General features: G+C 45.0%; 1 protein-coding gene across 10 annotated transcripts in view; it reads right to left on the minus strand.

The window, feature by feature from the left end:
* Window positions 1-14,293, minus strand: part of sgip1a (SH3GL interacting endocytic adaptor 1a) — a 59,619-nt gene that overhangs the window by 7,953 nt on the left and 37,373 nt on the right. For 5 of the 10 annotated variants that reach the window (XM_062394735.1, XM_062394736.1, XM_062394734.1 and 2 more), the window contains 10 exons: window positions 12,836-12,847; window positions 9,915-9,936; window positions 9,729-9,813; window positions 8,448-8,533; window positions 6,947-7,027; window positions 6,415-6,489; window positions 5,437-6,243; window positions 5,074-5,192; window positions 4,772-4,925; window positions 991-1,050 (listed from right to left, as the gene is read on the minus strand). In XM_062394735.1, the coding sequence (XP_062250719.1) occupies window positions 991-1,050; window positions 4,772-4,925; window positions 5,074-5,192; window positions 5,437-6,243; window positions 6,415-6,489; window positions 6,947-7,027; window positions 8,448-8,533; window positions 9,729-9,813; window positions 9,915-9,936; window positions 12,836-12,847 (1,501 nt within the window). Of the gene's footprint in view, window positions 1-990; window positions 1,051-3,560; window positions 3,621-4,771; window positions 4,926-5,073; window positions 5,193-5,436; window positions 6,244-6,414; window positions 6,490-6,946; window positions 7,028-8,447; window positions 8,534-9,728; window positions 9,814-9,914; window positions 9,937-12,835; window positions 12,848-14,293 lie in introns of all 10 variants that reach the window. The other 5 variants (XM_062394731.1, XM_062394733.1, XM_062394739.1 and 2 more) reach the window with 5 other exon arrangements.

The following is a 14,293-nucleotide window of genomic DNA, read 5'->3' on the forward strand; positions in this document are numbered from 1 at the left end:
GTAACACACAGGCAAGAAACAGACACACAAACACACACACACGCACACACATAGAAGCAGTTATACTCACTGAAAAAACTTGCTTTAAAAAAAGTTATGCTTCTATTTTATCTTTTTAACAAAGTCATGGCTACATGAAAACATTAATCAAAATAATTCAGCCAAAGTTCTTAAACTGAGTTTCACATTAGTTTCAATAAAATAGTATTAGCATGAAATACACGGAACTGATATTCTCCCTCTTCTGATCCCAATTTCAGAATCTACACTCTAACCTATAATCTGTGGTTGAAATGAGGAACAAAACAAGTGATGGAAAGAAGTGTTAGAAATGAGAACATATATTAATGTTAGTGAGGATGAATGGAAACAGCAGGTAAAGTGTGTAGAAGAAACCGATTTCTCTCTGCTCTTTGACTGTGAAACGCAAACAAGAAATTCCAAATATCCCCCAAAAAATGCTACAGCGGTTATACAGTGGACATCTGCTTTAAACTTGAATAAGCACCGGTGTATGATAGAAGATAGATACAGAAGATACATGCTTATTCCAGACGTGCTGTTAAAGCTGAATTATTAAGAGGAGATCGAGAAAAGGGATCAGAGAGCTCTGAAGATGAAACAACAAAAAGCAAATGAACGGAAGAAAAATAGAGATTAGTAAGAATACCGAAGAACCACGATTCTTCAGGGAATGAAAAGTGGTCAGCGAGCGGACGAAATGAGAAAGAACGATGTCAGGAAGAGAAGTAGTTGACCGCAGATGAGGGGGGGGGGGGGATGGGGGGGCTCAGCCAGGGGTTAGCATGGTGTGGGTTAGGGTGATGGAGGGAGGAGAAGGAAAGAAGGGGCAGGGCAGGGGGGGGCAGGGGTGAAGCTTGCACAAATGAGCCTTGCAAGAGTGTGTGTGTGTGTTTGTATGTGTGTGTGCGTGTGTGCTTGTGTATATGCGTGTGTGTGTACACTAACCCTGGTGCAGACAGAACTTACCTTCAAAGGTTAAATAAAACTTCCCTCTGTCAAACCATACAAGGGATGGCTGGTCATTCTCTGTGTGGGGTGGAGGGGTGGAGGGAGGAAGGGAGGAAGGGATGAGGAGAGAAGGACGAGGAGGAAGAGGGATGAGAGGGAGGGGAGTGGGTGAGGGGGGGAGGGGGGGAGAGAAGGACAGTAGCGTGAGTCTCACATGGCAGGTCTATCACAGGTGGTGAGGTGAAAGGTGGAGGTGGTGGTCGGGGGGGAGGGTGAGGGACAGGGGGGCCCAGACAACCCCGCAACATGTGACAACATGGGTGAGACGGGATGCAGTTCGTTTTGTTTAAATCACGGGAGTTCGGAGTGTGCGAGGAGAAGCGGTGCCCAGGTGGAGTGTGGCGGAGGGGGCCAGGCGTGCTGCTGCTGGAGGTTGGCGGTGCAGGATGCAGGAGAGAGGAGGCTGAGGAGCTGCCGGAGGAGACCGGCGTGTGGTGTCTGCCAGTTCCAGGAGCAGCAGCCCGTGTTTTCTCCAGAGTGCTACACAAGAAAATGGTAATCCTACGCCAGGTGATGCTCGAAGTTGGCACTAGTTTCTTTATCCTCTCTCATTTTCCCTCCAGGTTCTCTACGACTCAAATCAGGAAACAAATGCTGTGTTTGCAGACAGGCTGCAGGGGGCAGCCATGAGCAGGGGGGTGGGGATCTGTGGTGCAACAGTCCCGCTTTACAGCAACTACATCACCATCTTTGCAGAATTAGTTCCATACTTTACAGCCTATGACTTATTTAATGAATAAGTTACATCATTAAGGCTCCGGTCACAAATGATTAATGTGATATGAGCAAATATTAAACGTTTTTATTCTACACTCGATTAGACTTTTCTAGACTTGATTTCCACTCAAAGCTCTTCACACTTCATCATCCATTCACACATTAATGGGCAGCACTTTCCCCACCATACATCACTCACACACTGGCTGAGGGGTCAGCGGGTTCAGTGTCTTGCCAAAGGATACTTCAGCATTTGGAACGAGGGAGACGGGGATCAATCTGCTGACCTTGTTGGTAAGTGGATGGCCCGCTCTACCTCCGGAGACACAGCTGCCCAGATTCTATCTCCATCTTCCTGACTTCTACTTAACAAGTCATTTTGTTCTGAATTATAAGATATTTATATCCTCCCAGGTCTTTAAAAGTATTGAAATTAAACAAAGCAAAAACTTTTCTGCTGTGGGTTTTCAGCTTCTGAACTGAAACCCGGCACCAGAGATGCATTTTGCAGGAGAATGCAGCAACACAACACTTCGCACAATGCCACTCTTGAAGTAGAGTGGGCTTTCTCTAGTCCTCACTCTAGTTGTGTAGTGGGGTCCCACCAGTAAAGATGTGCTTCTGGGTGAGTGTTGGGTGATGGGACGACGAGAACAACGCCGGGCGAGAGAACAAAAGGGCAGGTGCTTAGATTGGGGAGTTCAAGGGTTGTGTTCTTCTATGGCTGGAGAGTGCGCAAGTGACAGGTGTGAAAGGTGGACGCCAGGGGTCGAGTGTGGGAGTCGACAGATGCTTCATGGCCGGTGGAGATTGGACAAACTTGAGTCTGTGTCGGGCTCTAACAGTGGTACAGAGGAGGACGGCATGAATACCAAACAGCTGCTAGCTGCCTAATTTGGCCTCATTCTCAAGCCAGACTTCAAACAACTCAGTAAGCAGCAGCTCTGACGGTATCCATGAGAGAGTGTGTGTGTGTGTGTGTGTGTGTGGGTGAAAGCGAGAAAGGCTTGGACCTCAAGGGCCCGCAGATAAGGAGCTCTTCAGACATGGTCGTTGAACTCACAGCACACAAACACTCAGATGCAGCGTTGTGGTGCAGACTCAGACCCGAGGTATCTGGGAGTTCGGTGCACTGCGTGACATGTGTCAGCCGGAGAAGGGACAGGAGGCCACGGTGACACGGCAAAGAAAAGCCACTGATGCACACAGTCATAAAACAGAGAGAAACATCTCACACGTGGTCAAATGGTGAAATGGGAGGACACTTCTTTGAAGATGCAATAGATGCAGCTCTTTGCATCCACACAAATGCATGTGTGAAGGAAACAGGTGGAATAAGAATGAGCGAGAGAGAGAGAGAGAGAGAGAGAGAGAGAGAGAGAGAGAGAGAGAGAGAGAGAGAGAGAGAGAGAGAGAGAGAGAGTCAGAGCTATTAAAAGCTTTAGAAATGTGTAGAAAGGTTTGGCTTGATCGGAGCAAAACAATGACGGAAAATGGTGATTTCACTGCCACTTTAAAGAAGAAAAAGAATGAATGTGAGTTATGTCCCTGTATCTTTGCGTGGATCCTGAGGTGGACTTGTCAAATAAGTGTGTTTGAGGGAAATGACACAAAGATCTTTTTACTTTCTCTCTCCCTCCACCTACGCTTTTTGACAGGCTGTAGTCAAAACACTCGATGGCCTTACCCTCCAGTGTCAAGTGCACTCTGGGTAAAGAGCATCACACAGACACAGGGACACTTCCCCCCCCCCCCCACCCCATACCCGTCTCCCACTTCACTCCTCCTCCTGAAGGGGATCGTTACTATACCTGCAACCGAATCAAAGTGTCTCTCAAAGGTGGGCAGTTTGTCTACATAAGCATCGTCTTCTGACCGAGCCAACGGACGAGTCGAGAGACAAACACATGGCAGAAACAAAACAGAACATACATTTTACAAATGAAAGAGATTAGTTGCAAAGTAAAAGGAATAAATCCCGAAATAAAAGACAAAAAATATGAATGTATTCAAACATAAACGTGGAGAAAATATCAAAATAAAAAAAAACTGAAAGAGGAAAAGGGGCAATTAAAACTGTCTCCACAACTTTGACATGAATGTAATGTTCATCAGCTTTCTCTTAAATGTATACACACAGTATATGTGTGAATACAAATGGCCATTATTCCTAAGATGTCGTTATCAAATCCATATTACAAAAGGGGCTAAAACCGATTATTGAGAAAATTTTAATAAGAAAATAAATAGAAATATGAAATGTGGATATAAATGCAGATCTTTTTTGCATTGTTTATTCTGCGAAATGAAAATGTTATTATCTGCAGACATGGGCCAGTAAATCAGTCGGGCTGTAGTGATAACTTCTAATGTCACAGTCTGTAACAAGTGAATCCTTTTCATTTATTGTGCGTCTCTGCAGTCCGTTCTTATCTTGTAGGTCTTGTTTTTAATGTTCCTGCCTCCATAGAGTGAATTTTTATAATCTATGACTCGGCCATGTTACAGTGGACTGAGATTTATCCACTCACAGGGTCCTTCAACAGAGACTCCTGTAAAGTGAGACTGAGGAGTTAGACTCCCACTCGTACTGCGTGTGTGTGTGAGTGTGTGTGTGTGTGTGTGAATCTGTGTATCTATCTAAACCAGACACACATGTGCAGTTTGATAGTTTCCTGCATGAAAGAGCCGTTCATTCTTAATGAATTAATTCTTACAAATCGATACACTAAACAACTGTAGCCATTGTTGTTCATTTGTTACAAACTATCTTCACCTAGCAGCTTGAATGAAAGCAGTCAGTTGATGATTAGAAGTCACTCTGGCTTTATATTACTAATATGGACCGTACTTGCTGGAATGAAAATTAAAAAATGAATAAATAAATGAATTGAAACACACAGCATGATTCATTTCTGACAAATTCAGAGCACGAGGAAGGTCAATGCTGATGCATAAAATCTATACATTTTCATTCAGCAGCGGCGGCACAGCTTAGTGATGACTGACGGGGGAAGCTCACCTGTCACAGACACGGACAGCTCTTTGCCCACGGTGGGGGTGGTGGCGGCGCTCAGCGAGTTGGTGGAGGAGATGGAGGAGCTGCTCTCAGCCCGCGCCAACGGGGCGATGGGAGGCGGGCTGGCCGAGTGGACCGGCGGGCTGAACGGACGATTCTGAAACAAATTTGAAACGGGGCTAGAGTTGAGTGTTGATGGGATAAGCTTAGTCTACACGGAAACATAACCTCTTTGGCGGAAGTAGTAAGTAGAAATCAACTTCAACTAGGGGTGAAATTATAACCGAAAAAACTGGTAATCTTACATCTCCTACAGTGGGTTTCCCAGGAGGAAGTTTGGGCCTCGAGGGGGGGCGAGGTGGAGGTGGCGGTGGGGTGGGGTCGACTGCCGAAGGAGTCGCAGGTCGCACTGGAGAGGAGGAACCTGCAGGGAGGAGCAGAAACACACAGGTTCATTAGAATCAGCTTCAGTCTCTTTCCCTGGGACACTTTACAATGCAGACTTGAGGCGCTGGGGATCAAACCACCTTCTGGTAAGTGGACGACCCACTCTACCTCCTGAGCCACAGTCGACCACAGTCCCTGTCCTCTAAACACATTTGTTATCACCTAGAAGTGACATAGCTATTTCCACCACTTCAAGCTGTGTATAAAAACTGTCTGCTCACCGCTATTCGTGCCACCAGCTCCAGATGTGGGACCGGGCGACGACACAACTGCCCTGTACGTGGGCGGAGGAGGGGGGGGAGGTGTGGTCCGGCTCCCCTTGATAGCATCTTTGGGCGAGCTGACAGTTTCACCGGCGTCTTCTTTGGGTGGGGTGGTGACTGTGTTCCTGGGCGGCTCTGTGTGAGCCAGGGCAAGGGGTGGGAGGACAGAGCTCATCACAGGTTCCTCAGAAGGGGGAGTCCCTGCTGGGGGGGTGCTTGCTTTAGCAGCAGAAGCCGGTGCCGCCGGGGGGACACTCGGAGGTGAGGTGAGAGGAGGGGGAGACGAAGCAGGTGGGGAAGCGAGCTCCTTTGGTGGTGTGTGGGGGGGCGAGGTGGCTGTTGCTAGAGGATTTCGGTCTTCGGGCGTGGAAGGACCCGAAGGGACAGGAGGTGCAGCGGGTTCCTCTGAGGGAGACGGGGCAGTCGGTAGAGGGGGGACAGGGTCAAGTTTCGGAGGAGGCGAGGTCGGGAGAGGCGGTGCAGGGTCGTCTGGAGGAGCTGGTGATGCAGGTAAAGGAGGGGCAGGAGACTCAGGTGCAGGCGGGGAGGCTGGTAACGGGGGTGCTGGTTCCTCTGGAGGAGGCGGGGAGGAACGGAGCGGAGGGGTAGGGTCCTTTGGTTGAGGCGTCTGTTTCGAAGATTCTTCACTGAAGCAGACCCACGTGTCACCTGAATCCTCGCCAGCAGGGGCCGCCTGCTCGGGTCCAAAAAGGTTGTCCAAGTCCGCTGTCAAGGGCTTCTTGTCGCCTGCTTCTGTCGAGGCTTCTGGAACACACATAACAGCCGACCAATCAGAGGGAGAAACAGGGAGATGAAACATCACAGAGCGAGTGGACTGACAGAGAACGTTCGAGACAGGAAGTTGAGGAGAAAGAAGCTGCCGGGATCAAATGTGAAAGCTGGAGCGATATAACTGCAGACGAGAAGATTTCTTACCAGCGTCCTCTGCAGAGGGAGGGTCAGTCGTCACAGGAGAGGTTGGGACATTCTTGGGTGGAAGTGGAGGAGGTGCTGCAACAATAGAAGTGCAACAATAAATAGTCCCGTCGGTTATAACACTCCAGGATTAGCGGTGAATTCATACAGGCAAGGATTGTTTAAAGTTGAACACATCATTGCAACTCATGTCAGTATGCAAACATCTGGGGATGAGCTTCTAACAAGAAAGAACATATTTTACAGGTATTATTTCCTCTCGCAAAACACAACTGAGACAACCGGAGGGTAAAAGGGATCATCCCACAAACCCTCCACCATGCACCACATGCAGTCAGGCACCACCATGCCAAATGCAACGAGGAGGCGGACCATGAAGTTGTGAAATGGAAGATGTTAGTTCCTGATCGTGTCAGTCTGACGGTCTGAATGATGTAGGGGTGAAGATCATGAGGTGAACTGATGGGTCTGTGCAGTCATTCCAGGGAAAAGAGGAAGCGCGGCACAAGATGCAGGGATTCACAAAACTTACTTCCTGTTGGGAAGGACCTTGTCAAAGGGGATTCTGGCTCTGACAGGGGGGCACCCCACGCATCGGACTCAAACAGTGCCACTAAGTTCAGGAGGGGGGACAGAACCAAGTCAGGGGCATTAGCAAACAGGTCATGATTTCTTACTGTGTAGGGCTTAAGAGAAGAAAAGGTTTAAAAGTGAGCAGAGCAAAGATTAATATGACAATAAAAATAAAGATCAGCCTCAGAGAGACAGAGGTTTGATGTGGTGTCGCGTGAGGAGATCTCATTTGTTTTCTCTTGCTGACTGAATGTAAATGCTAAGATGTTAAAGGTCTGCACTATTCTACTCAAAACGAAAACAGATCAAAATGAGGCTTCAACCCAGTTCACTCACTGAGATTTAAAAAGTTGAGCCTCACAGGTGATAAAGTTGACCCCATAAACATGAGGAGAAATGAAATAGAAAAGAAAAATGAAATACTTGACTGGTAGATACAACTGTGCGTCATCAGCATTGCAGTGAAATAAGAGAAATGTGGCCAAATGGCAGCATATACATTAATACAATTATATTTTCCAGACCGATGGGAGGTAATAAGAACTTGTTCCCATGTTCTATGTACAACTTGAAGTTTATAACTAATGCCCTGTCTTGCTATGTTCAAGTAAGAGTTCTTTCACGAAATTCCCCAAAATTCCATGAAAATGGGTTCAGTAGTTTTTGCATAATCCTGCTAACTAACAGATAAACAACACTGTGTTGTAAACTGTAAACTAAACTTGTATCAATATCCCAAAACTCTACTATCCATTATTCAGGGATTTAAACATTCTGTGAATATAGAACCATCACGAGAAAGAAAGTCAAACATCGGCAGTTGTCAGACACAGAGCTGTTCTATCAGTCTGAATGAATTTATAGAGGGAATTTGTTTAGATGTTCCTTATGCCGGACATGGCCGTTGTGTAACAGTTAAGCGCTCTTCTCCAGCCGGCATCACTAGATCCTACTGGATTGGCTGAGAGTGGGTGACAGCGGAAGCTGCATATTAGCGAGCGGCAGAGTGCACATGAACGTGACCTCGTGAACTTTGACCTTAGCAGAGGCAGAATGAGCGAGTCCACGACTGCACAGTGAGCCTGAGGGAAGAGCAGTGGGGTCAGAGCAAGAGGTGAGAGGGAGGGGGAGAGAGGGAGAGCATATCTGCCATGACAGCAAAGCAGGGTTTAGCTGGAATCCTTCGAGAGACGTTAAATGTGTGTTCACATTTTTATTGGGTCGCTGATACGTTTAGAGAAAAAACAGGCTTGTAAGAGTCATCAATTACTGGATCTTTGTAGGAAAATACTAAATAAAACAAGAATACAGGAGCAGAGCACAGAGCAGAGAATCCCCTGCTGCGTCGTGCATGTGTTAAAACATCCTCCTCAGAGAGTCCAGACCAGTTTCTACAGACATCCTCAAGAGTTCATGTATAAAAAACGGCTTTAGTGACACAGACACGGGAGAAGAGATACCTTCAGTTTTCTGTTCTCCGAAGGTCGTATCCAAAGGAGGCCCGAATAAGTCTGTGGTGTCTTCAGAGACTGGTGTTTGTTGACGGCTGCCACAAGAGAAAGAAGAACAGGAGAAGAAGCTGTTACAGAAGCTCGCTTCATGGGGCGGTTACATATTAATGCACCTTGAGGCCTCTCATCAGGGTGTGATGGTCACACTATAACTTATTTTCTACATGTTATCATATCATCAAAAACTTGATGATGGGCAAAACTTTAATCAACTTTATTTTGTCATTTAAATATTAGTTTGTATTTTGGGATATAACAAAAGTCTTTGGAGGATACAGAGCAAAAACAGAGAAGCTGGAAATCAACTATCGCTGTGGTTTATTAATTCATTTTCTTGCCGTTGATTCCTAGTATCTGTGTCTGTTCTGTGTTTTAGTCCGTTCTCTGTGTGTTGAGTATCCCTGCTTGAACTGAAACCTGTTTTATTCCATGTGGTGCCCATCTTGACCAGGACCAGAAGAGATATTTTATCTCAATGGGATGTGCCGGGTTAAACGAAGCATTAAATTAAATGTGGACAAAAAATATTTACCTGACTTGTTTACATCTGTACCATGGCTACAGCATAAATTACAATGGACAGACAACAGATACATGATGAGCCTGAAATCTGGCTTTAGAGCAAATAGAAAGCCATATAAAATGAGATAATGTCCACTCGTATCTATGGGATTAGCCATGACAAACAACTATAAAACTATAAATTCAGGTTTTTGAGCATTCGTGCTTAAAGGATCTGTGATAAAGTTGCCACAGCACAAAGCACTTTGTGCACAGCGACAGCCTCTCAGTGACTTTGTTGTGTTAACGGCCACTTTTAAAAGTAAAATGTAACGCACTCAAAACAAAAATTAAGCCTAAGACGGTGACTGTATATATTTCAAATACAAACAAACTTTCTATGTAACTTTATTACACATGTTCAGTGTAAGGAGTCACATTTAATGATGTGTTTTCTATCATGTTGAGTTAGTGTCATTAACTCAAGCAGCTTGAGACTGATTTGATTAAATTAATATCATAATAAACATGCAATTAATTTAATCAAATCAAGTTTGAATCACCTGCAGTTTGATTCGCTGCAGAGCAAACTAGAAATAACCTGATTTGCAGAAAGATCAACAGGACAGACGTGATGAGTAGTGACACACATCACATGTAAACACATACATGAACTCCGGGGGAAGTGGCTTGCACTGAACCATGTGATGAAACAGTGTGTATACGCACCTGGGGGGTTGTGGTGCTGGAGCTGGTGTTGGGGCCACAGTGGGAAGAGTGGGGACCACACGTCTGGGCCTGGCAATCTCCTCGCCTGGAACAGCCAAACGAAAACAGTTTACCATCATCACTACATCCAAATTCAGCATTTATTACAATAGAGAGGGTCTGAGGTGTGACCGGGCTGATACTCACTGGACGGGTTTCTTTTCAAGCCCTGCAACATGAACAAAAGACAGTTTAAACACCAAGGTGCTGAAGTTGTGTTCAAATTGTGAGTCTATGTACAACACGTTAATTCTGATGAAGCTGTGTGGTTTAAACACAACAGTGATGCAGGAACTATACTGGTGAAGGTCAGAGGGATCCACAGCTTTAGATTGACCAACACACGTCAAATGTTGCAGGAAAAGATGCACTTTCTTTAAAAGATGAAAATACCATTCTTTGCTCTACACTTTTGGGTCCTGAGGTTATATACTTTATATAAATCATGGGTTGTTTAAGCTGCAGTATTATCGTACGACCCTTCTATAGTCCCTTCTCCACTGGTGAAAAATCCCCACCAACATCTGGATTTCTTCCGCAATGGGAATGATCAAAATCTGCATTCACTCCCAGCGCAAATGACTCAGACGCAGGATTTCGAGTCTGACATGTGATGGAAATGTTACACACCAGGTGAATGCGCTAAATTGGCAAAACAGCGAGGTGAAAGAGCTCCTCAGCTGGAGGTGAGCTGGTGACGCTGAACATGACTCATATTAGGAATTTAAATTCTAGCTGGTATGTGGGTCTGACTGAAACTATTTGCAACTAAAGGGGGGGGAAGCATGAGCAGTTTGAGCCAGATATAAGGCCTTTATACAAATGATTTATAAATAACCCTTGCTGCATATTGCTAATAATGAATCTTATAATTGTTCTGAATTCTAACTTTTGGTATTAAACCATTATTCCCTTAGACTCATTCACATCACGTATATTTCAAGCAGCTGTCTGATAAAGTTCTGGAGGTCGGACAGAGTGACTTTGTTGACATTGTTTTGTCTCGTTGTTTTGGTTTCGAGGATCCTAATGTTTACACCAAGTGGACATTGTTTGAAAATAGCAGGAACATCATATTCCTTTCGCCAATGACCCACATGGCATCAGCTGTATTTCAAGGCCTTTCACGAAGAGAACTTTTTGCTTAGCAACTATCAGAGTAGTAGTAGCATCACGGACAGTGGCTTCTTGTCACTTCCTGGATTCCTTGACAAGAGGCGGGGGACTACAGCTGTGGACCAATAAGGGAGAACCAAATTGATTTGCGGTGACTCCCCTTCAATCGTTCATAACCAATCATATTAAATCTACTGTTATAATTATATCAAACCCCTTTTGTTCGGGGCCATTATTAACTACCTATTGCTAACTGATTTAGCCTAGGCTGTAATAATTGTCCATATGTTGTTCAACTTTCATTGCATCTCAATAAATACTTAAATTGGATCAGTCCGGCTCTTCTTATATTTAGGAAAAACCAACACGCTTAACACTCACCGGGGGGAAAAAAGAGAGGAACGTAAAAATCGCCTTTTTTATTTTTAGCATATTTACTCTAATTTACAAAACCTGCATTTAAACGACTTTGTATGCGTGCAGCATAGGACATTTATTTATATAGTTCTGACTTTTGGACCAGTTGCAGGAAGTTGAGATGAGACGAAACAATGGAAGAAGAACAGCAAAACATCGGTCTGGACTTAAAAAAAAAAGGGTTACAGTTGACTCAATCTAATTATATTCATACTTCAATCTTCATCCTCAAATCCTTCCCAAAAACCAAAATGGCATCGCTGACCAATAGCGTTAACAGCATCATCATCAATGGAAGACAATTCACTCTAACAAATCACTTCAGAAGCTAAATCACATAAAACAGCAACACAATACAACATTTGGGGAACAGTTTGAATTCAAGGAACCTAAATCTCTGACGATAACTCGCTCTAGAACTCACTGACAACAACAATGTTAGTGTCACACCAGGCGGAGAGTGGAAAGGTGGTGAGGTGCTGCTGCCTGCAGCGAGCTCACTGTGCTGCGAGTGGTGCTTTGTGGCGTCAAAGCCAGGAAAGTGTTTGGAGAGCTTTGAAAACATGCTTTTGAAGTCTGAAGAAGCACCTGCAGAACTGAAGGAGGTGTGACGCTGATAAAAGGTGGAGCAGGAGAGAGCCGCAAGAGAAACGAGTTGTGTAGCCGGGAGAGGCGACAATGCGAACAACGTTGCCTCCAGCTGTGATCCTGAACACCCGACTGCATGTATGAGTTCACCATGAGATTGACACGAGAGGCCAAGGAAGGCAGAGGGCAGTGAGGGAGAGCGAGAGGGAGGGAGGGAGGAGATGAGGAGACACGACGATGGGGGAGTGATTGAAGTAAGACATCAAAGGGTCCAGCTGTCACAAGTGCAGATTCTCTCCCTCTTTAGAGATGGAGCGAGAAGCCGTTCAAGAGGAGAAACAAGTACAGAAGCAACCGAGGGATCTGGAAAAATATGTATTTGCACTTGAATTTGTTTGTTATATGGAAGGAATATGTTAAAAATTACTGACCAGATTTCTGTGAAACTTGGTGTGGATTTGTACTAAGAGGAAGATCATATTATAGATCATACTATACATATAAACACTTAATATCCACAACTTTTTGTGGAGGGCTGGGACACGAACCAGAGAGGAACCCATTAAATGTTGGTGCCAATCTAGGAATAGGTTTAATTTAAAATATATATATATATATATATATATATATATATATAAGGGAACGGTTAGGCTTTGGTGGGGGGGGGGGGGGGGGGGGGGCAAGGTCTGCGCTCCAGTGACATTATGTCCATTTCTATGGCCTAATATCACCATCAGAACAAATTATCTTACAGTTGTGACCCCTTGATTCAGCCACTGAACACACCTGCGCATCCTGAGTCTCATTCGACCGGCCCAGAGGACAAGAGGACAAGAGGACAAGAGGCCAAGAGGACAAGAGGACAAGTACAAAGGGAACAAGATGTCACGTGAAATGTTAGGCCTGACCTCAGGGTCACAGGAGAGAAATGAATAAAAGACACTTACCGGGCTACGTCTCTGTGACCAGCAAAAAGGAAGAGAGAAGAGACACCTGGTCAGAAAGTGACAAATCAGTAAAGCAGACATCATAATGAATGGCTGGTCACATTTGAGGATATAGAAGGCTCGTCTGTTTTAGACTGTGTGACAGAGAGCCTTGTTTGGTTTGGGGATTTTTGAATGAGGTGTCAGTATTTGTCTTTGATTTCATCTGGAAATCTGCTGTGACTGGACATCATCCAAAATATCGAACAGAGCTGCTCCAATCCTCCTTCCCCCCCCCCCCCCCGTTTTTATTTTATCTTTATTTGATCGCTTCTGTGTTATAAGCTGCTATTTTTAGGGTCATTCGAGTTTCCCTTCATCTTCTCCTGTGAGCCTCCCATCTGTTGGTCTCTGTGATTCCCATCTCCCCCATCTGCCGGAGTCCGGTCCACCTATCATCATCATCCCCCCCCCCGTCTCCATCCTTCCCCCTCACTCTTGCGCTTGTTCCAGTTGTGCAGCGAGCTGCGAGTGATTAGAGTGATGCAACGAAAAAAGGGGGGCGGGGCACAAGCTGGTGAAGAGGATTCATTTCATTGGATGCGTTGGTGCAGGATACAGAGCGAGGATGTTAGTCTGGACCAATCAGTGTCTGCCTGCTGAGTGTATCAGGAAATGCAACAGGAAGTGTTCTGAGTCACACGCCGTGACCTTCTAGCCTCTTGAGTTGATCTTTACCTTTAGTTTTCTGAAAGTAAATCCTCCATCGTTACTTTTGTGTGTCAAACAGACCGTGGCCAATACTTTCAGAAATTACGAATTTATCATTATAGTAAGATTCATCTTCATAATAAGTCCTACATTAATATTTCTGCTGGAAAATAAGATATCTTTTTTAGTTCTAACATTTTAACTCCATCTCTGACCTTTCCCTTGCTTCCTCTGTCACTTGCCGTTTTGTAAATTTGGTCTAAGAACTGAAAGCTTGAGACTCCAGAACCAATTAAATCAGATTGAAGACGTCTCAGTCAGTGCCCATGTTCTCCCCGAGCACCAGCTTTCATGTGCAGTCAAAAGGGCTGAGCAGTCAAATACATACATTTGTGACACCACAAAGAAACACACACACAAAACAAATAATCATAAAATAGTGAACATTTGTCCAAGTGATCCTGGACCAATAATATCTTTCTTCATATGACATTCGCATATTTCCAGCAACAGAGAGTAGGTTTTAAAAGCCAACCATGAGGGATAAAAAGCGTTGACAATCACAACAACGTGCAAAGCAAAGCGGAGGCTTACCGGACTCCGCTACAGAGGTTAGCATCGTGGTTAAAGGCAGCAGAGGATTAGAGATGGCAGACAAAAAGAAGACATGGGTGGAGCAGTTGGATGATGAGAGCGATAAGTATGTTATCACTGAAAAGCAAAACATCTGTGTAGAGTGTGGGTGGGTAACTCAGGATATGGTGCGAT

The sequence above is a fragment of the Platichthys flesus genome, chromosome 9, assembly GCF_949316205.1.
Source record: "Platichthys flesus chromosome 9, fPlaFle2.1, whole genome shotgun sequence".
Taxonomy (NCBI): domain Eukaryota; kingdom Metazoa; phylum Chordata; class Actinopteri; order Pleuronectiformes; family Pleuronectidae; genus Platichthys; species Platichthys flesus.